The 20915-nt window shown below is 54.2% G+C and overlaps 1 protein-coding gene across 3 annotated transcripts in view; it reads right to left on the bottom strand.

The window, feature by feature from the left end:
- The window catches only part of EHMT1 (euchromatic histone lysine methyltransferase 1), a 76182-nt gene extending 69640 nt beyond the window's left edge, over nucleotides 1-6542 (bottom strand). For all 3 annotated transcript variants that reach the window (XM_024762138.1, XM_024762139.1, XM_024762140.1), the window contains exons 1-2: nucleotides 6478-6542; nucleotides 1957-2513 (exon numbers count right to left, since the gene is read on the bottom strand). In XM_024762138.1, coding sequence (XP_024617906.1) covers nucleotides 1957-2505 — 549 coding nt within the window. In that variant the 5' untranslated portion in view covers nucleotides 2506-2513; nucleotides 6478-6542. The remainder of the gene's footprint in view (nucleotides 1-1956; nucleotides 2514-6477) is intronic.
- Nucleotides 6543-20915: the final 14373 nt, after the last annotated feature.

Raw genomic sequence — 20915 nt, 5'->3', positions numbered from 1 at the left:
TGGAGTGGCTGGGCCCATGAGCCATGGCTGCTGAGCCTCCGCAATGGGAGAGGTCACAACAGTGGGAGGGGCCCCCGTACCCCAAAAAAAAAAAAAAAAGAAAAAAAAAGAAAAACCATGGGGTCTTCAGTAGCGAAAGGATGAAGACCAGCTACAGACCAAGTGAAAATATCTGCAAACCAACACTTGGCAACGGTCCATATCCCAAACTCTCAAAGCTCCCAAAATATTTAATTGTAAAGTAGGCAAAAGATATGAAAGACATTTCACCAAAAAGGACATACAGATGGCAAATAAGCACATGAAGAGCTGTTCAACGCCATCAGTCATGAGGGAGGTTCAAACTAAAACCATGACGAGGAATCACAGCTATGACAGAGAAGAGGCAACACCAAACACCCCTCTGGAGGACGCAGGGACATAGAACGTAGCGGCCTGTGCAGTGCAGCTTGGCGGTTACTTACAAAACTAAACATCCAATTGCCACGTAGCCTTGCAACTGGGCTCCTGGGTATTTTACCCAGAGAAGCGAAAACTTTCACCCAAACAAAAATGTGTACGTGAATGTCCAGAGCAGCTTTAATGGAGCACCCCAAGGCTGAGAACCCCCAAATGTCCCTCGATGGGCGAGCGGTTACACACGTAATACTTGTCGACACGCAAAGGAGGGCCCTGCAGACATAGCCTGGGTGGGGGGTCAGGGGTGCGGAGTGAGGGAAGAAAGCCCCCGAACTCTGCCATCCCGCGTTTCAGAACACTTGAAACAACACGCCTCCAGAGATGGGGGACGGGGTCAGGGACGGCCGGGGTGACCACAGAGGGAGGCTCGCAGTGCTGGGTGGGCACGTAAACCCACACTGTGCTACCCTGGGAGAAACCGGCTGGAGGGGACATGGGCTCTCTCTGTACTATCTGTGCAGCCTCCTGTGAACAATTATTAAAAAGTTTAACTTTCGGCACGTACATAAAAATACTACGAAAGGCAGAAGTCAGGCCAGGGCTGGTCAGGCTGGGGGCGTCAGGGGCCCCATGCTGCGTGGGCAGTGGGCCGCGGCCCAGCTTCCAGCACCACCCCCCACCCCCAGCTCCACAGTCACAGCAGGCAGGCGACAGCCAGGCAACAGGGAAGCACAGAAACAAAGATGCACACGCTCCTGGAGGAAAGTCATTTCAGGGGAAAAATCACCCGAACAAGAGGTGTCAAGGCCAGACAGAACCCCCACGTGAGGAGACAGGAGTTGTAACCAAGACCATGCAAGGGTTATAACTGTCTTTTGAAGGATAAGACAAAGATGTAACTAACAATGCAGGTATTCTTAAAAAACTAATCCGAGACACTGGATATGAAAAATATAACTGTCAAACTGAAAACATCATCAACATGTGGAATGACCAGCAAGACCAAAGTGCTGGGTCTTGAGGGACAAATGACGGAGCTGGAGAAGAGGGGAGGTCCAGGGAGGGAAGCCGTGCAGAACCTTCTAGAGCTGGAGAAACACACGGGTCAGGCCGCGGGGCCCCTGGGGAAGGGTCCAACCCGCACCAGCAGCACCAGCACAAGCAATGCCAGGCGTCTGACTGCACACCCGGACTTCGTGCAGGAAGCGGGGAGCAAACCACGCCCTGTGTCTGTAGCGCGTCACTCCCGGGCCCCAGCCGCCCTCCTGCCTACTCACTCCCCAGAGAGACAGGCGGGTGCTGAGTCTCCCAAGCCAGTAACTCCCCAAAGCGGACAAGGAGCTCCCGGTGAGCCCAGGCACCTATGAGGAGAAGCCCAGAAAGCAGGCTGACGGGTCACACTCAGGAACCCTACAAGGCCCGCAGGCAACCGTGGCTGACGACCCCACCACTTCCCGGCCTCTCCCCTCCACGCACAGAAGTCCACTTGCCATCCGCACACGAAACAAAAGAGGAGACAGACAGGAGAGCGGCCCCACCCCAACAGGGACGCGTTACCAGGCCCGGGATGGACTTCGGCATGGTCTTCCGAGCCCTGTGGACCTTGACGTCAGCGCCCGGGGCCGGGGCCTTCTTGTCCTCTGTGTCCTTGCTGCCTTCCCCGGGCTTGGCTGGCATGGCGGCCGGCGGCTGGGGAAAAGCGCCAGGAGTCCTCCCTTTGCCAGCCCCGCCAGGGAGGGTCTTCGCGGCGTGACCGGGCAGGGAGGAGGCCAGGGCGCCAGCCACCCGCAGCGGTGGCTCAGACAGGGGGGCCTTGCCGAGGAAGTAGCCGTTGCTCCCGACGACGGGAGTCTGAGTGAAGCCGTCGGCTCGGATGTGGTTCTGCTTCCCCACCTCAGTGTCTCTGTCCAAAATCCCATTTTCCGCTATCCGGGCCACCGGACCGGCTCCTTCCTGCGGGCTGACTCTCGTGCTTTCCTGAGTGTGCTTCACAGCGGCCGGGTGGCCGTTGGCATCGCTCTTGTCGCAGGACCCGTTGGTTTCCCCGTCTGCAGCCACATGGGCCTCCCCTCCCTGCTGCTCTGCCGAGCCTTCATCAGCAGCCATAGGTGACCCTACGGAAGGAGGAGAAGAGTCAGTGGCTGCCCCGCCTGTGACCCCAACACAAGAGCCCCCACTGCCCTGCTTACACAAAACTGTCTGAAGAAAAACCACTTTATTTCATAGACAAACATTTGAGTTCAGACGGATTAAATATAAAGTATGTCACAGACACTGTCTCGACAGTGAGTCAGTTAAGGGGGGAATGACCCCATCCCCAGAAGGGCGGTCTACGCCCCGCCCCTAGCGAGGTGTGGGTGGGGTGTGGTCCTTGAAACAAACACCCCACTCCTCCAGTGAGTTCTTAAAAGACTTCCAACACATTATGCAGGATTTACATATCCTCCAGGAACAAATTCTCCACTGGAAAACAAAACTGGGTAGGATTCAGAGACAGGAAACAAGGCCTCGGGAGCAGCTTCCCAAAAACAGACCTAAAGAAAACAGGGTGAGTTTTCAGTCTGTCAGCCAGAAGCCTCGTTACAAACCCCTGGTCTCTGAAGCGCGTCTCCTCAACTTGATAAACAAGAAACACACTTCCCACCAGCAGATCGACACACGCGGAGCCTCACTACAGACCCCAGCAGAAAGCTCACAGTTACAGCGCTGGGTGCAGAGGGGCTGTGGTCACGTCCAAGACCCCACCACCCATCACCCCTGTACCCCTGTTTACAGCACATCACCTGCCATGACTCCATCACGACTGTACTGGCCCCTGCAAGGAGAGGTCCACGTTCACTACTGTACCCTGAGCACAGAAACACGAGTGCAGTAAGTACTGTCTGAATGAATAAACAGCTATTAATTTTTTTAAAAACCCTTGGCAAAACAGAATAGGTGAAAACCTACTCAACTTGGAGAAGGCCGCATGCCAATCTACAGCAAAGATACACTTCTTCAGAAATGTTGCATGAATTCCATGTAGGATCAGAAACAACATCAGGACATCCATTAACACCACAAAAGTTCACACAAGAGTGGGGTCCCAGATGACCCCACGGGAGAGAGAAACGAGGAGCAAGGCCTGGAGACAAGGGTTGGGCTCTCCTGCATACCTGGTCCGTCAGCAAGTCAAACACGAGTGCAGCAAGGCTGCCAAATCTGAAATCAAGTACAAAAACCAAAGGCATTTTTCTACGCTGGCCTTAACTTTTGAGAAAACATCAGAAAAAAAAAAAAGACAGTATTCACAAAAAAGCAGGAAAAACTATAAAGGATATAAAACTTTAACCAAGATCATGCAAAGTCTCTGCAGAGAAAAAAAATTTTAATGGAAGTATCTCACGACTTTGAACGTGACGGCAAAAACACAAAGATGCATGTCGCCTCAAACTGACTCTCTAAGTTCAATGATACCCTAATCAAAATTCCAATCAGTGTATTGAGGAACTCCATAACCTTATTCTGAAATGTGCAGGGAAAACAAATTTCACAAACAGCAAAGTAAATCGTGAAAAAGCACAGCAAAGGAAGGGGAAATGGGCCTCTCCCAACACAAAGGAGGACGGGGATGCGGACAGTCACAGGGCGTCGAGCACAGCCACCCAAGGGCCAGACGCTGACAGGTGCTCAGAAAGGCAAGCTCCTAGGACAAATGCATCTCAACTTGCAAAAGAATAGAGCTGGACCCTTACCTCACACCATATACAAAAATTAACTGAAAACGTTTCCAAGATCTGTAACTATAAGAAGAAAACACAGGCATAAATCTTTACAATCTTCTATGAAGCAATGGTTTCTTAGACGCTATAACAAAACCACAAGCAACCAAAGAAAAACAGGTAAGTTGGACTTTATTTTGTGTTTCAAAGGATACCATCAAGAAGGTGAAAAGACAACCCATAGATTGGAAGAGTATTTGCAAATCACACATCTGATAAGGAACTTGTACCTAAAATATATTTTTAAAAACCTCTGACAATGCATTAATAAAAATCAATAACCAATTTTAAAAACGGGCAAAGGATCTGAATTGACATTTCTCCAAAGAAGATACACAAATGGCTAATAAGCACATGAAAAAAATGCTCAGCATCGCCAGCCAGCAAGGAAATACACATCAAAACCACGACGAGATACCACTTTGCACCCACTAGGACAGCTGGAACCAAAAAGAAGGTGCCGACGAGTGTTGTCGGGAGCCGCCCTCGCTGCTGGGGGGCATGGACGTGGTGCAGCTGCTGCAGGAATCAGTCTGGAGGCTCCTCGAAAGGAGGACCCAGGCCTGGGCTCAGGGGCCGTGTGCAGAGGAGACTGGCACCTGGCATCACTCATCCACAGCTTCTTTTAGAAAAGGGCCCAGGAGGGCAGACAGAGTGGGAGCCCAAGGAAGGGAACATTTCAAGGAACAGGGAGGAGGACAGCGCCAGAAGGAAGACGCTGAGGCAGGTCTTCAGAGGTCCCACCACTGTGAGCAAAGGGACAGGCAGGACAGTGTGCGGGGCAGCTCCGGGAGGGAAGCGCCCCAGGGCCAGCCGGGGTGGAGCAGAGAGGGGCCAGTGGGCCGGATGAGGCACCCTGAGGTGCAGGGCGAGGGCAGAAAGCAGGGCAGGGCCATGGCCTTCCGTCCAAGCTGGGCTGTCTGGAGAAGATGCCCCAGGGAGAGACGGGGTGAGGCTGGAAACAGCCCTGGGAAGCCAGGCAGGCAGCTGCCCAACCCCCACCCCACTCAGCTCCCTGAGCCCCAACAGCTCTACTAGAACCTGAAGCATTTTGGTCACATGCTAAGCGACACACTCACAGGTAAGACGGTCCTGCCCTGTGGCCTGGGCTGCTGGGTCCCTTCTCTCAAGCAAGGCTGCCCTGCCATCAGCCCCAAGCTGGGGGCCCATACTCTGCCTTCACCCACCGTCACCCTCGGGTGTGCACGGGGTGGTCACAAAAGCAGAGGACCCCGTGGATGTGAAAAGGTGTCAGAGCAGCATGTGGGCCCACCAGGGAGGGGCAGGCCCGCGGCAGTTCCCATCGTGGGGGCCGCACCACAGCTCGGGGAAGACGAAAAGCGGCTGTCGGCCTAGGGCACAAGGTGGTCCCTGCCACCAGGCCACTCGAGGCCTCATCCTGGGAGGCTCAGGGCCGCCCACACCGAGCTCACAGGTCTACACGGAACACTGGGGCACAGGCCTCCGTCTCCCTGCAGTGCCTGGAAAGGCAGGGCCCTCGCCTCCCACTGCTGCACACACGGCAACCTCTCCAGACTGGCCTCTGCCACCCACGGGCCACTGTCTGTGTGTCTTCAGAGGATGCAGGGCCGGATGGGCATCTGACAGTCCGGGTAAGCTCGCCTGACCTTGGCCCCGAGCCAGCCTCTTCCCCACCCAGCTGAGAGGTGGGTAGACATCGTCCAGGGACCAGGCTGGGGCGGTGGCGCGGGTGTGCGGCCAGGACCAGGCGGCAATCTCTGTCACAAGGGACAGGAGCGCGGTGCGGGCGCGTTTCCTCCCATGTCAGTGGGGACAGCGCCACACCACCAGCCAGCAGGACGACACTGAGACACGCTTCTCGTCCGCATGGCCCTGCTGTTTGCACAGGAGGGCCTGTGCCGACACGGCCAGGCGGACACCAGCATCTGAGGCTCCCAGGCGCCGGCCTCATGGTATCCAGCCAGGACGCTGCTCTCCAAAGGGGTCTGGCTGGCACCCCCAGGCAGCTTGGGTGGGACAGTGGGGTTTACCTGTCATGGTCTGTCCCAGAGCCAGCACCTCCCAGCCTGACTCCGGGCCTGTCCCTCCAAAAGCTCCCCTATGTACCAGCCCCTCGCCAGCCTCCCTCTACCTCCTGGCACCTCCGCAGCAGCTTCCACGCCCCAAGACCTGGTGCGGCCGCCCCCCTGCTGGCCTTACGGCGCCCTGAGGACCAGGACGCACAGGGCCTCCACCCCCCTAGAGGACCAAGAGCCCCGGGACCCCACAGGAGGAGGCCGCACGGCAGGCCTGGCCGAGGAGGGGTGGCCAGGCAAGGGGCCCCGGGCGCCCTTACCTTCACTCGGCAGCTCGGCTCCCAGGCCGCAGTCCTGCTTGGTCTCCCCCTTTGCCGGAACCGCCTGCTAAAGAGAAATAAATGTCAGCCGGGCTCCGCCAGCAGGACTCCTGTCCGTGGGCATCGCATCCAAACCAAAACTAAACCACCAAGGACAGGACGGACAGGGAACCTCGAGCCAGTGGAAAATGCTCTTGACACCGTCTCTTCGGGAGGAGGACCAGCAGTCAACCACAGCCCCGGGAAACCTCTACTTCAACTGTATTGGGGGGATAGTCTTTTAATAATAAGAATGCATGGCTTACGTAACTAAAATTGCAAATGTTTTCTCTATTATAGGAATGCTACAATTTATTTCAAAGTGCATTCTGCTGCTGACAACAATTCATCTAAGTATTTCAAATGTCCAACAGCCTACAGAAAAGTCAGAGAAATGGATAAATCAAGAAAATTCAATGAAAACCTGAATCACTAAGTATTTGAGTCTACCATACAGAGACGTGAATTACACGATGCCTCTTGCAATGGTTTTAAGACAAACTTCTTGCCTTCAGGAATGTGAGAGTCTGGTTAGAGAACGAACAGAAACACACAACACACCCTTAAGCGGGGTCTCTGCAGGCGCCCGGTCCACAGGGGGAGCAGCTGACGCAGACCCTCTAGGCATCTCTCTTAGCGACATCCAGAGTCTAGGGGCATAGCTCCCATAACGCTTGCGTAACGTTCTGGAATGTTTTCTTCAAGAGACACCACAACATGTGCTCGCAACACTCCTCCTGAGCCTGGCTCCCACCGCTAATTTCACTGGGGTCAGGCGGCTCCCTGGAGCAGTGCCCACCCCCACGGCGCCCTCCTTCCTTGGCACCACCCCAGGCCTGCGGGCCAAGAAGGGGCACAAGCACGGCAAGCTCCCTCCGGCCACTTCCAGGCTCCACTCTCCTACCTTTCTAGGGCTCCACGTCTGGCCTGACCAGTGGTTTGAAACCCAGTGGTTTTCAAAGTGTAAGCCCCTGAGAACTCCTCAGGGGACCTAAGAGGACTTGTTTTTTGAGGGATGTGTGCAGGCACACACACACAGGGGTAGGGTCTCACCGGCACTACCCGGTCCTGGCCACCAGACCACAGCCAATGGCGCCTGGGTGGACATCCACTCCTAGCTGGTCACACAGGGTCCCTTGTTCTAGGAGCTGAGGAGCTCAGTCGTGTACGTGGCCACATGGATGAAGGCCAGCCACCGTTCCTGAGCACCTGTCGTGTGCCAGGCACCTGCCAGCCCAAGGGGAGGCCTCAGTGGACAGCAGGGTCCAGGCCACAGGGCCAGCTGACAGTGGTTTTTACATCACCAGAGACCTATGAACAATAACGACAAGATGTGACAGAAACCTCTGTGGTCAAAGCCATGTGTGGTCCTTTTCAGAAAAGTCCTTAGAGCCCTGTTCCGGTCGGGGGATAAGAAACAAACACAAACACATTAACTTCAGCTAGAGTGTGGGGTGCTGTGACGTTATAAAACCGGGGTTGCAAGGCTGCAGCGGTGAGGGGTAGCCAGCTGGGGGCTCTTCTCCAGCCCCTCCCAGTGGCCTTGTGCTCACACCATCTACAGGCCTGGATTAAACAGTCCTGGTCTGTTGGCACTGGCCAACTCCCTGCTGCCCCTTCTGCAGTTAGGAAGCTGGAATCTGGTGCCAGGCACTAAGGGAAACTCTTGAGGCCTCACAGCCTTCCTCCCAGAAGAAGGGGAGTACTTTCTTACAGAGTCAGACCTGACATATCCCTCCTCGTCAAGGAGAAACAAGCCTTCATCGTGGATGGCAAAGCCCAGCCTCTGCTCCCCTCAGCACCCCCTCCCACACCCTGACGCCAGCCTCTGGCCCTTGGACCCCGCCACCCCTCAGCAGGCCAAGCTCCACCTTCTCAGACAGCCTCACCTGGACCTCGCCTTGTGGCCCCGCTGGTCCCACCACCACCAGGCACACCACCAGCCTGTCTGCCCTGCCAGCATGAGCACTCAGGGTCCAAAGGGGGGAACCTGTCCTGTCCCCAACCTGTCGGCAGTGCCGGGCGGGAGGAAGAAGCTGAGAAAGCGTGTGGCAGAGAAAAACAGGGTCTTCCTAGGGGACTGGGTGTGGCGCAAGCCTGAGGGGCGCTCTGGGACAGCCCAGACGCACAGTCCACACGTGTTGCGGCCACCCTGCTCCTTGTGGGCACTGCCAGCGCCACGTCTGGAAGCCCAAAGGCCCAGAGACTGAGGCTGCGGGTGAGCTCGGCCCACGACCAGGGCAAGAAAGACAGAAATCTCCTGAACCCAGATGCTCTGTGAGTTGAACCTATATGTACCTAGCAAGAGGGAACATGGGGGCTTCCCTGGTGGCGCAGTGGTTGAGAGTCCGCCTGCCGATGCAGAGGACACGGGTTCGTGCCCCGGTCCGGGAAGATCCCACATGCCGCGGAGCAGATGGGCCCGTGAGCCATGGCCGCTGAGCCTGTGTGTCCGGAGCCTATGCTCCGCAAAGGGTAAAAAAAAAAAAAAAAAAAAAAAAAAAAAGAGGGAACATGGTTTTCGTTGCCTTTTCCAAAGGGCCAGCAACCTACAAAATCGACATCAACCAGGAAAGGATTACAGGTGGAACACGTAGCCCAAACCACTAACAAAACCAGAACCAAACAGAACTGCTGGCAGACACTTGAAACCCCTGCCAGCTCTCCCACAGGCAGGGGCTGTGACAATCCCGACAGTAAAAGGTGGATGGGTGACCTCAGTCTCTGCTTTGCAAGAAGAGCCTCAACTAACCCCAGAGTGAGCTTGGGATACGGGGACACAACAGGAGGAGGAAAACCTCCAGAGAAGACGCGAGCCAACGGCAGTGCGCACAGCAGAAGCTCTGAGCAGTGCGAGGGCCCCTGGGCAGCAGCAGCACAGAATCTCGACTCCCACGTGCCACCTCCACGGAGAGACTGAGGCTCCTGGCAGAGAGGACCAACTCCAGGCAGGGCGGGGGCACAAGAGGAGCTTAGAACCTCGGGTTGTGCCTGAAAACGAAGCACTCAAACTGGCAGGGGGCGTCCAAGAACCAGGACAGACCCAAAGGATGCCACTCCGGAGTTTGCGACACTTGGAGCATCAAAATGAATAATGACAGGAACAGGAATGGTAAACCAGTGAATAAACACCAGCATCAAATAAATGAATGGATAACAAACAAATCCAACAGGGAAAGCTCCTTATCCTAGATGCCAACAACTGAAGGCAGAGAGAGGGCTGGGAGCTGAAGCCACCATTACAACTCGTGGAGGAAGTTTCGTAAGAAATGGGATCTTACAGAATCTCAAAGTATCTCGCCGCAACATTGTCCTCAAGTAAGAGGGAATTCCCTCAAGTAAACGGAAGAGCAGTGACCTTCCGTGGAGAAACCTGTAGCCTCACCCATGGGACGGTCACGGACAAAGCGGCAGGTCTCCTGATGGGGACGCACCCTAACCCTAACCCTTCCTGCCACCAGGGTTTCCAGAAAGCAACGTGATGTGCCCTTGGAAAAGGAAGACCGAGGAGCTGGAGTCCCCTCAACTCCCCGTCCAGAGCGGGAAAGCGCTGTGAAGGGACTACTGTGACGACTGCATGCACAGCGACCGGGCACCGTGTTCACGTGTGATTACCGTGACACCTGTATGCACTGCAGACCAGACGGTTGTGTCAACATCGGGATCTTGATGGTTATTCAGAGAAATGTCCTTGTTTGTAGTAAATAAGAGCCTGGACTTACCTCTGTGCGGGACAGAGGAGACAAGATGCATGTGTGGTGTGTGTGCATACATGTGCACATGTGAAGGACATAACAAGTGGAGTCAGGGTGAAGGGTAGATGGGAGCCACTGTGCTAATCTTGCAGCTTTTCTGTATGTTTGAAATTATTTCAAATTAAAGTGTTTTAAAAGGAAAAGTCAGGAAAGTCTTCAGACTGGAAGCACGCTGTGTGGCCACGGGGCAGACAGGGTGGAACTGAAATGACGACAGGGCGTCTTGCAGGTAACAGAGAGGCAGCAGCAAGGACTTCCCAGAGGGGAACTGGTCCACGGCAGAGGCACAGAAGCACAGGCTTGGAACCTGAGGACCCAGGCCCTATCCGGCTCCTCTGTCCCCCTGCACTTTGCCGAGGTCACCTGGCTTCTGCAGCTGCAAGGCAGGGACCACTTGTTCCAGGAGCTGCTGTGAGGACGACAGACCTGGTGCCTGACGCGGAGCCAGCAGACCCGCAGCCCCGGATGCGTGAGGACACAGAACACGCGTGCACTGGGGGCTCCACAAACTGCTGCGCCTGCACCCCGTGTCACCGGGGGCCCAGGACCACGGGCAAACGCAAGGGTTCCGGCACTGGCTGTGGGACTCAGGTCCGGAGAGAGCAGGAGAACAGGGACATAAAGACAAATAGTGGCGGGGTGGGGGAAACCCCCAAAGGAGTAGCAGGCTCGGGAGCCAGACGGCACAGCTGTTTCCACCTTCAATGAACTATCAACATTTAAAAAGTAGGAGAGTTTACAAGAAATCTGGGTTTCCAGACTCTGAAACAGTGAGGAGCTGTGGCGACCCTGGCGGGGTGCCTGGACAGGCTCCTGGGGGGTTCCCCACAGAGTTGGCCTCTTGACACCCGGGACCAGCACCAAGTCAGATTCCACCTTACTCCTGCATGTAGGTACTGACCCTCAGGGTCTAGACCGGAGAAAATGCCCTCCTGCCCAGGCCTGCTTCACTCATCTTAACTCATCCGCCTGCCCCCTGACCTCACTGGCAGCACCTGACTTGAGGCATCACCTCCCAGGACCTGTCCTGGCCACATCTCAGTAATGGTGCCATGACCTGGCCCCACCGGGTTGGGCTGTGGGGCCAGGATGTCTGATCCCAGGCCCCTGATTTCCCACTGTCCATCCAGGGCCAGGCAAGGCTGTACCTCGTCTTTACCCTCAGCCCCACGTGGCCGGGCCTCACTGCCTCTCCCAGCCCATCACAGCTGCATCCCAACTGCCAACCACCTACACCCTTCAACCCCCTCAAACAGGAGTTCTCTGGGGTCCCCAAGACCCTTCCAGAGATCAAGACTGTTTTCATAACACCAGCAGGATCCCACTCACCCGTTTCGCAGTACTGACATCTGCACAGATGGTGCAAGGACAATGCTGTCGGCACCTTAGCAGGAATCAAGAGGGTGGCACCAAACGACACGCTTAGTGACTGAATTCATCCTCACTCTGGGGCCACCGCCCCACAGCAAGGACACCGGGCCCGCCGACAACACCTCTGGGCCCCGGGCCCTGACTGGTGACAACGGGTGTCTGGAAACAAGCCGGGCGGGCACAGCCCCCGGGACCCCATGAACACAGCAGGTGTCTGGAGACAAGCCAGGGTGGGCACAGCCCCCAGGACCCTATGAACACAGTGGCAAACCAGCTGCCTCCTGTCACAGCACCAGCCAGCCACACGTTCACCCACAAAATTATGGTTCATGACCTTTCCCCCAAAAAAGTCTGTTTTAAGAATATTATGGGGTTTCCCTGGTGGCGCAGTGGTTGAGGGTCCGCCTGCTGATGCAGGGGACGCGGGTTCGTGCCCCGGTCTGCAGGGGACGAGGGTTCGGGCCCCGGTCTCCGCGTGCCGCGGAGCGGCTGGGCCCGTGAGCCATGGCCGCTGAGCCTGCGTGTCCGGAGCCTGTGCTCCGCGGCGAGAGGGGCCGCAGCAGTGAGAGGCCCTCGTACCTCAAAAAAAAAGAATATTATGTAACACACAAATAATGCCAGACTGGGCCGCTATTTTGCTCTGTGTCTACCCGAGTGCATTCAGGAACCCGCTGACGTGCTCACAACACACCAGGCCCTGGGTGAGCATGAGACCTGTAAACAGAGCACCGCCATCTCTGCCTAACTTCTGTCTCCTACTTAAAACCCAAGCACCTCCTCGCTCATTTCTCTGAGTGACTGCTGCTGGTGGCACAGGGTGAAAGAGGACCAGGGGGAGGGGGTGGCATGGGGAAGGAGGGAGGGCAGAGGACAGGCAGGGGTGGGCGAGCAGGGGCACACCCAAGCGGCTCACACCTGTAGGGCACGGGACAGTGTGCTGGAGTCTGGGATGCTATGAAGTCTCCAAACGAAGGACACATTAGCTTATCAGATGAATATGAAAAACAAATATCAAAGAAAAGGAATACTCTCTCGGTCTGAAACTTCTGTACAAGCCTCTACCTGACAAAACCTGCCCTAGGGCTCTGCTCTAACACTTGCTGTGCCTTATTTAAGACACAGGCCCCGCCAGTGGCCAATTTCTCTTGCATAAAAAGGAAGAGAAAAAAAAAGAAAAATAGGGCTCCCCTGGTGGCGCAGTGGTTGAGAGTCCGCCTGCCAATGCAGGGGACACGGGTTCGTGCGCCGGTCCGGGAGGATCCCACATGCCGCGCAGCGGCTAGGCCCGTGAGCCATGGCCGCTGAGCCTGCGCGTCCAGAGCCTGTGCTCCGCAACGAGAGAGGCCACAACAGTGAGAGGCCCGCATATCGCAAAAAAAAAAAAAAAGGAAGAGCAGCACATATTCGTAAAGCTCACAATAAAGAAATATTACTGCTTACCTCAACCCTGTCTAGCCTAGCAGGTTATTCTTTCTCCCTGATCGAAGCAAAACAAAACAATGGGCTAAAACAAAGTTTTGAGGTAATTAATCGACTTCAAATCAAGACCTTTCCATTTACAACCATCTACCTAAGTTGTATGGGAGTGAAACACATTAATGTGCATGAACAACCGGCCAGCAATTCAAGTTCTTAATTAAGTCAACATGGCCGCAGAGACACAGAACCCAAAGGCCAGTCTCTCACTCATACACAGACAACAGAATCAACACTGGTGAAGGTCCACCCGTGGCTAACTCGTTTCCCAAAAGCCTGGTCTCTTTCCTGGAAGAACTTCCAATAAAATCATCTAAACTCTCCCCCAGGCCACATCACTGATCAAGGTCACTGGTCAGGGCGGAGGCCTCCCCAACCTGGCTTCTCTGAAGGCACAGCCCCTGACCCAGTGCTGGCAGCTCACCCTGGCGGTCCTGCCCATAGCCCAGAGATCCATGGCCCCCGTGGCCTGAGACCCCAACACCCCACCCTCAGGAAGCCAGGAGGTGAAGGAATGGGCCCCCCCCGCCCCCTCCAGACGACCTGCCCCACTTTCCATCCCTCCTTCAGCACGGGCCGAACCTGCTCACCCTGCTCAAGTACCACGGCCACCACCTAAATCACGAGGGCTTCAACCGCAAGGCTGGGCCCCATCTCCACCCCAAGACCCATGTGTCCCAATAAGGAAGGACCTGCACCTCCTTCACCTCCTCCTTGGAAGACAGACAACCCCAGAGTCAGACCCCACCCGCAAAATCACCGGGAATCCGGACCGGCAACCTCATCCGTAAGCATCAGGCCTTCCGTTTTTCAGATGCCACAAACTTGGGCACGACTAAGAATCCACAGCTTGCAGCGGGAACCAGCGGGGACCACGTGTGCTCACCAGGTGTACACAAGGCACACACGCCGTACAACTCTCGTCCACTGCACCACCGAGACACGACAATTCCAGAAAAACAGCTCCTTCCAGGGCTTTTTGTCCTCTTTATCCTCAGCACATCTGCCCGAACTCCAGAACATTTCAGGAGCAGACTTCATATCACACTCCCAAACCCAGACTGAAAAAGGGAATCCTCTCAGAGCCTGGGATTTGCAGAGATTCTGGGGCTTCTTTCAGTCAAAGAGCCTTTTACATACAAACTTCTAAATAAAAAGACATTTACAGGGTGAAAGCAGTGAGGAAAGACTGAAGGGAGGTGCGGGGTCCTGAGGGGTGGAGCTATACCCAAGGACACCCCACTCTTCACAGAATCAGGAATCTTTACAGTCCTAAACTCAACGTTGCATGTGGGTTTTAGTTCCCGGACCAGAGATCTAACCCAAGCCCCCTGCAGTAGAACCAAGGAGTCTTAACCACTGGACTGCCAAGGAAGTCAGACTCAACTCTTCTTAAATATGCAAAAACAAAGCGCTCCTGCCTCGAGTGTCCACATTCCTGAAACAGAAGAGAAACCACAAGAAAACCCTCAGACTCTGCACCATGTGGCTAAGGTTCTCAAGTCCATCCGTCCACTGGAGAACAGGCCGGTCCCCCTCCAGCCTTGTCCTCCATTCAGCCCTGCCAGCTGGTCCTAACCCTCCTCGCATCCTCACATTCGGTGACCTGCCGTTTTTGACAGTAAAACTGGCGCTGGGACTCCATGATGCCAGAACTGCTCACAGTAAGAGTCCCTCCACCAGCCTATCCAGACCCTCATTCGACTTCTTCACCGCCTCTGATAAAATCCCAGTTAGATCCAGCTGAAAGGCACCGGGGCAGGGGTACAAAGTCTGCCCAGGAGGTGGCCAGAATGGCCAGTGAGCGGCAGCGGCAGCACGCCCTTCGGGGAGTGTGACAGCCACATGCTCACTGCGAGCTGCGTCTGACCACGCCTCCCAGAAGAATAAACTCTACCCTTTGGAGCATCAGTTTTCACATCCTAAAGAGCTGATGTGGCTGGAGAAAAAAGAAAGAAAACTTTCCAGTTTGTGAAGTTTTTTCCTTAAATGCAAATTGGCAGGTTTCGATATACACAAACCCTAAGGGAAAAAACACATCCCAAGAGGTGAGGTAGAATCTGACCCCGTGCTGGATGTGTAAGGCCAACACAGGGCAGTGGGTGCAACAAGCTGCCCAAGACATGAATGTCCAGTGACATCTGAAGTTCAGATAAATGACAAGCCGTGTTTTAGCATAAGTATGTTTATCTGAACTTTAAATGTAACTGGGCATCCTGTATTCTTTTTTTTTTTTTTTAATTTTCTTCACCACTTTAATATGCATCAGGCTCTGGTTTTCCTTTCTTTTTTAAAAAAATATTTATTTATTTATTTGGCTGCATCGGGTCTTAGCTGCAGCGCATGGGCTCTGGAGCAGCGGACTTAGCCGCCCCACGGCATGTAGGATCTTAGTTCCCCAACCAGGGATCGAACCCGTGTCCCCTGCATTGGAAGGCGGATTCTTAACCATTGAGCCACCAGGGAAGTCCCGCATCTGGTATTCTTATTTGCTGAACTTGGCAGCCCTACACTGAGTCTGTGAGGATCAGCAAAGGACAGAGGACCCTAGGTTTCTGTAATTCTGAAATGGCAATGCTTACATTTCAAAAGGCAATATTCTCTGCCCTGTGAAATCATACTCCTAAAAAGAAAAAGAATTATTAATCAAACAATTTCTTCATAAGAGAATAGAACACAGAAGAAAATAAAATGTAGAGGAAAAAAACTAAAGGAATTATGAAGTCCTGCTCTCACACCATCTCTTATGCCTTGGCATGGGAGGCCTTCCCTAACTTGGCTCCCTTTTACCACTTGGGAGACTGTCTGCCCCACTGCGGTGTTTGGCCTGACCCATCTCTGGGGGAAGAGGTCCCACCTGGACCACAGGGAGGTCGCTTGTTACCCATACCATATGCATTTCAATAAAAACATCTCAAGGTGGTGAAAAAACAAAAAAAGTCTTGCTAGGGTCTTCAGGTATCCTTATGTAAAAGAAAGAACGCGGGCTTCCCTGGTGGCGCAGTGGCTGGGAGCCCGCCTGCTGATGCAGGGGACACGCATTCGTGCCCCGGTCCGGGAGGATCCCACGTGCTGCGGAGCAGCTGGGCCCATAAGCCATGGCCGCTGGGCCTGCGCGTCCAGAGCCTGTGCTCCACGACGGGAGAGGCCACAACAGTGAGAGGCCCGTGTACAGCAAAAAAAAAAGGAAAGAACACACCCACCACCCATTCTACAAGGGTTAAGTCTGAGCCACTGCAGTGCTGACAGAGAGCACACCCTGAGAGGCTCTCTGTGCTTTGGAAAAACAGGCCCCTTAGAGAGTAGATATCTCAGAAGAATTTTAATGAACCCAAATTCCTGCCTCTTTCCATACACAGAAAAAAAGGGCTAAAATCATTTATGGAAATACCCCTTCCCCGTGACTAGCAGTTACCTTCTACGGAGATGTGTGCTTGGCTGCACACACCCCCTGGCCCAGACCACACAGATCCTGGCCGCTCCCCCACCTCTTCACAGCAGCCCCTCAGAGCTACTGAGAAGCTGTCTCCCAGGCTACAGTCCTCGGTAAGATCCGGAATAAAACTCAGCTCACGGCTCCTACATTGCGTCTTTTTCCTGTTTCAGTCAACGTTCCTCAAGTTAACTTCCAATCACACAGCCCTCAGTACGGATGTGGCCGCTCAGACACCAGAATCCCGCCACCCCGCAGCTGCCCCGCCAAGAACCCGGCCCTGCCTCGCCTTGCTCTGGACCCTGCCTGCTCCCCACGCGTGGGACAACAGGGCACCCTTCCACACAGGGCAGCGGCCAGGACCTGTGCCAGCGACACAGAGCGGTTTCAGATCCCACACAGCACATCTGTGCAGCAAAGACCCCCCAACTCCATGGAAGATGAGAAGCAGCTGAAGTACACTCAGGCAACCAGTTCTGGCTGCATGACATTACAGAGAGTATCTCCCAAGAAAAAGTGTACAGTCGTTTGTTTTTAACAAAAAAGTGGGGGAGGGGGGAAATACCCAGATGCAAAGACCAGAGAAGTCATATTCTAAAGTCATCTTTAGCTGACACCGGCGGGTGGCTGTGTTCATTGTAGTGATGTCACAGGACAGGAAACAGCGACCGCGTTTCTATCACGGTGACGCAGACTCCCATCTACTAAGTCTCACTCAGATTTTCTTAGTGAGTAAAACAAATATCTTGTACCAGTTCTCACAGCAGCACCACTTATTTGGTGTCCCTCCCGCTAAGTGTAGCCACAGAACAAGCACGTAAGAACCACCTGCCGCACCAACAGCGCTATCTGTAGGTGACATCAAGGTAGCCTGCGTTCCCTCCTCAAGGCTCAGGGCCTCCGTCCGCCCCCACTGGACATCACTGGACATGAGAAGAATGAGCACCAAGTGCAATCTGTCATGATGCAGTTAGCCTCAGTTTACAACATTTGCTTCTACATGCTTTTTAGAAAGACAGTTTTTGTTACACACACAGTTGGCCCCCTGTGTCGAGGGTTCCACCCCCGCAGACTCAACCAATTGCAGATCAAGTATGTTCGGAAAAAAACTCCAGAAAGTGCCAAAGAGCAAATGTTGAACCTGCCAGTTTGCACGGCGCCGGCAGCTGTTTACACAATATTTACATTGTACTTAGAGCTGTTTACACAGCATTTACACTGTATCCGGTATTACAAGTAATAATCAGAAGGCGATTTGAAGTATACAGAAGATGTGCTTAGATTACATGCAAACAATAGCACTGTTATTTCACATAAGAGACTTGAGCATCCACGATTCTGGTATCTGCAGGGGGTCCTGGAAACAATCCCCGACAGATACCAAGGGACAACCTACAGATACCAATGGACAACGGTACAGCACAGATCATCAAGGTTAGGATTCTATGAGGAATCTCCACGAACTCTCCAGGAAAATTACAAGGAATCCTTTGTACTTAACTGTCAGACCCGTGAGCCTCCTCATTGGCACCTGCACCTGCTCACCTGAGAGGCGAGGGGCCTTCCCACCCAGGTGCCAGCCTTGGGCAGACCCAGACTCTCACTCCCCGCACAAGAGGGTCCCACCGCTCTGCCTCCCAGGTGCCCACCCATCAATTTCTACCACACTGCTGACTTTTTTGTTGTTAAATAAACAACGGATGATGGGAGAATGATCATAGAAATTCTGACATTACCCCTTAGAAGATTCCTAAAATTCAAAGGTAAGTAAGGGCTAGATATATTTTAGATAATGTGTATTAAAAGGACAAGCCTATAGACAAATTATAGATTTCAATAACTTTCTCAATTTGCATGTTGAAGACAGGGACTTCCCTAGTGGTCCAGTGGTTACGACTCCATGCTCCCAGTGCAGGGGGCCCAGGTTCAATCCCTGGTCAGGGAACTAGATCCTGCATGCCGCAACGAAGATCCCCTGTGCCGCAACTAGACCCGGCGCAGCCAAATAAATAAATAAATATTAAAAAAAAAAAAGAAAGAAAGAAAAAGACGATGTGGTCACGTCCACAAACCAGTAACAACAACCATGACAACGACCATCACCAGGGAGCTCGGTTTCTACCTCCCTTTGCGCCTGCTGCCCTGCCCGGGAGCTGAGAGTAAGACCCCCACCCGCTCAGCGGGGAGGGGTAAGGCCTCTGAGGGGAGGGAGCACAGGGTCCCGACCTCTCCAGGCTCCCACAGCGGGACCGCTCGAAGACCCAACCACGAGCTACCTTAGAAGTGAGCACCTTCCCACACACTCCCTGCACAGAAGTGCTAACCTCAACAATAAGGTTATAGTCACAAAAGTACCAGAAAGTTAAAACTGCCTCCAAATACTTCATCTTCAAAATGGTGTGCTGGGGACCCTGGACCACCCCCAGGGCCAGGCCAAACCCGAGGACGGGGCAGGAGAGCCAGCTCCAGAAAAACACAAAAGCTGACACAGCGGCTTGCAGACCTTGCACTCGCTGTGGGGCCAGCTCTGCGGTCGGGCCTCAGACCTGAAAGCTGCAGGACTGGAGCCCCCGCCTCCAGCCAGAGCTGACTGTTTCCTCGGCCTCCGCAGGCCCAGGCCACTTGGCATCCACGCACGTCACATCACTCCTGCATTTGCACAGAACTCCTGTCTCAAACACAAAGGTTGAGAAGGTTCATCTTTAAGTGCTACACGCACATTTTAAGTTTAAAAGCAGCAAAAGCCATTTCGGAAAGAATCTGAGATGAACTCGACTAGAACCATGTAAAACAGCTCCATGTGCTGGGGAGGCGGGAAAGGATGCAGTCAGTGCCCCCAGGGAACTGCTGCCCTCCCAACTTGGCCACCAGCATTTCTATCCTGGCTCCAGAGGGCTGTGCGGCACATGTGCTGGATTGGGAGAGGGGATGTCAGCTTTCAGGGCTTATCTACCTGAGCTATAAAGAGACCCAACAACAGCACGATATTAAGAGAAAGGAGGAGAAACCCTCTCGACAATCATCTTCGTGGCAGGCGTGGCTCACTCAGCTCATCTGATGACTACTGAAAGGAGAGCCCCTCCTCCACGCTGGCCACCAGGCTTGCCTCGGCCTGTGCCCTGGAGACCACTGCGCAGCACCCAGCACGGGGCACACAAAAGCGACCTTCTCTCCCATGGGGAGAGCGGTTTTGGTTCTAGCCATAACAGGAGATGCCAAACCCGACCTGCCATCTGCCCCTCTCTGCCCGAGGCCTGGACCAGCGGTGGCATCCCCTCCCTGAGAACCACAGGGATGCCAACGCCAGGCTGTAAGCAACAAACAGGTTCTCAAAGATGGGACGCATCTGCAGTCCAAGAAACTTCTGAGATGTAGAGCGCTACCCGCCCACCCCCTAATTTTAAACTATTTTCCACATACCAATTTCACTAGCTAATTATCAAAAGGGGTGGGGAGAAAAAGAATGAATCCTTTCAATATCTCACAGATTTCCTTGTCCCTCTTTTGTCTTTTTGTTTTTCCCCTTGGCAGAAAAAGGAGAGTTAGTTCCTAAATTTGGAAAACACAATTAATTCCAAAGTGGCCCCATACATTACGTCTAAGGGATTTTGAAATATCAGAACAGACTCCCTTTCCATCTGTTACTTAACCATTAACTGGCCTCTCTGCAAAGAAGAAAACCAAAGGAGCTACCTCCTCGCTGTTCCCTTGACCTAGGACTCTCTCAGCTACTATATTTTTCCAAAGATGGCCAGACCAACATGTCTCCCATCCTCCACGCCCTGCTACTGGATGGTGCTCACACTTCCCCCCAAAAGGTGGGCTCTGTGTGCCCTGGCCACTCACTGGGCCTGGACCCTGAGATGCGGCTGAAGTGATCTCCCCCCTGATATCTAAAGTCAGGTCACGCAGGAGCCCGGACCAGAGAAGCTGAGTGCCAATATGCGCGTGAGTGAAGGGCCTTCAGATGCACCCACTCCCAGTGCTGAGTCTTCCAGCTGAGACCCCAGACTCCTGGGCCAGAAAAGAGCCATCCTCTAAGCTCCACCGGAACCGCTGGCCCCCGAGAGGGACAAGGATCGCTGCTGTCTTGGGCACTGAGTTCCGGGGCACTGTGCCCGGCGGCAGCAGGCAACTCAGGTGGCGCACTCCTCCTTCCGTTCTCCCAGCCACCGGGAGGCCCCCCACCGGGGTCAGGGAAAGCCCAGCCTGGGCCCAACAGCCGAGGTCTCCCCACAGGACCCCGATCCACGGGGAAGACGTGGCAAACCAAGAGATGCGCCAGGTGCTGTGGAAGCCCCCCCGCCCCCCGGAGAGCAGGGGTCTCGCCACTCAGCACCCCACGCCCCAAGCTTCTACGGATT

Source organism: Neophocaena asiaeorientalis, unplaced genomic scaffold (assembly GCF_003031525.2).
Source record: "Neophocaena asiaeorientalis asiaeorientalis breed wild unplaced genomic scaffold, Neophocaena_asiaeorientalis_V1.1 scaffold78, whole genome shotgun sequence".
NCBI classification, from domain to species: Eukaryota; Metazoa; Chordata; class Mammalia; order Artiodactyla; family Phocoenidae; genus Neophocaena; species Neophocaena asiaeorientalis.
This window is presented reverse-complemented; position numbering and strand designations above follow the sequence as displayed.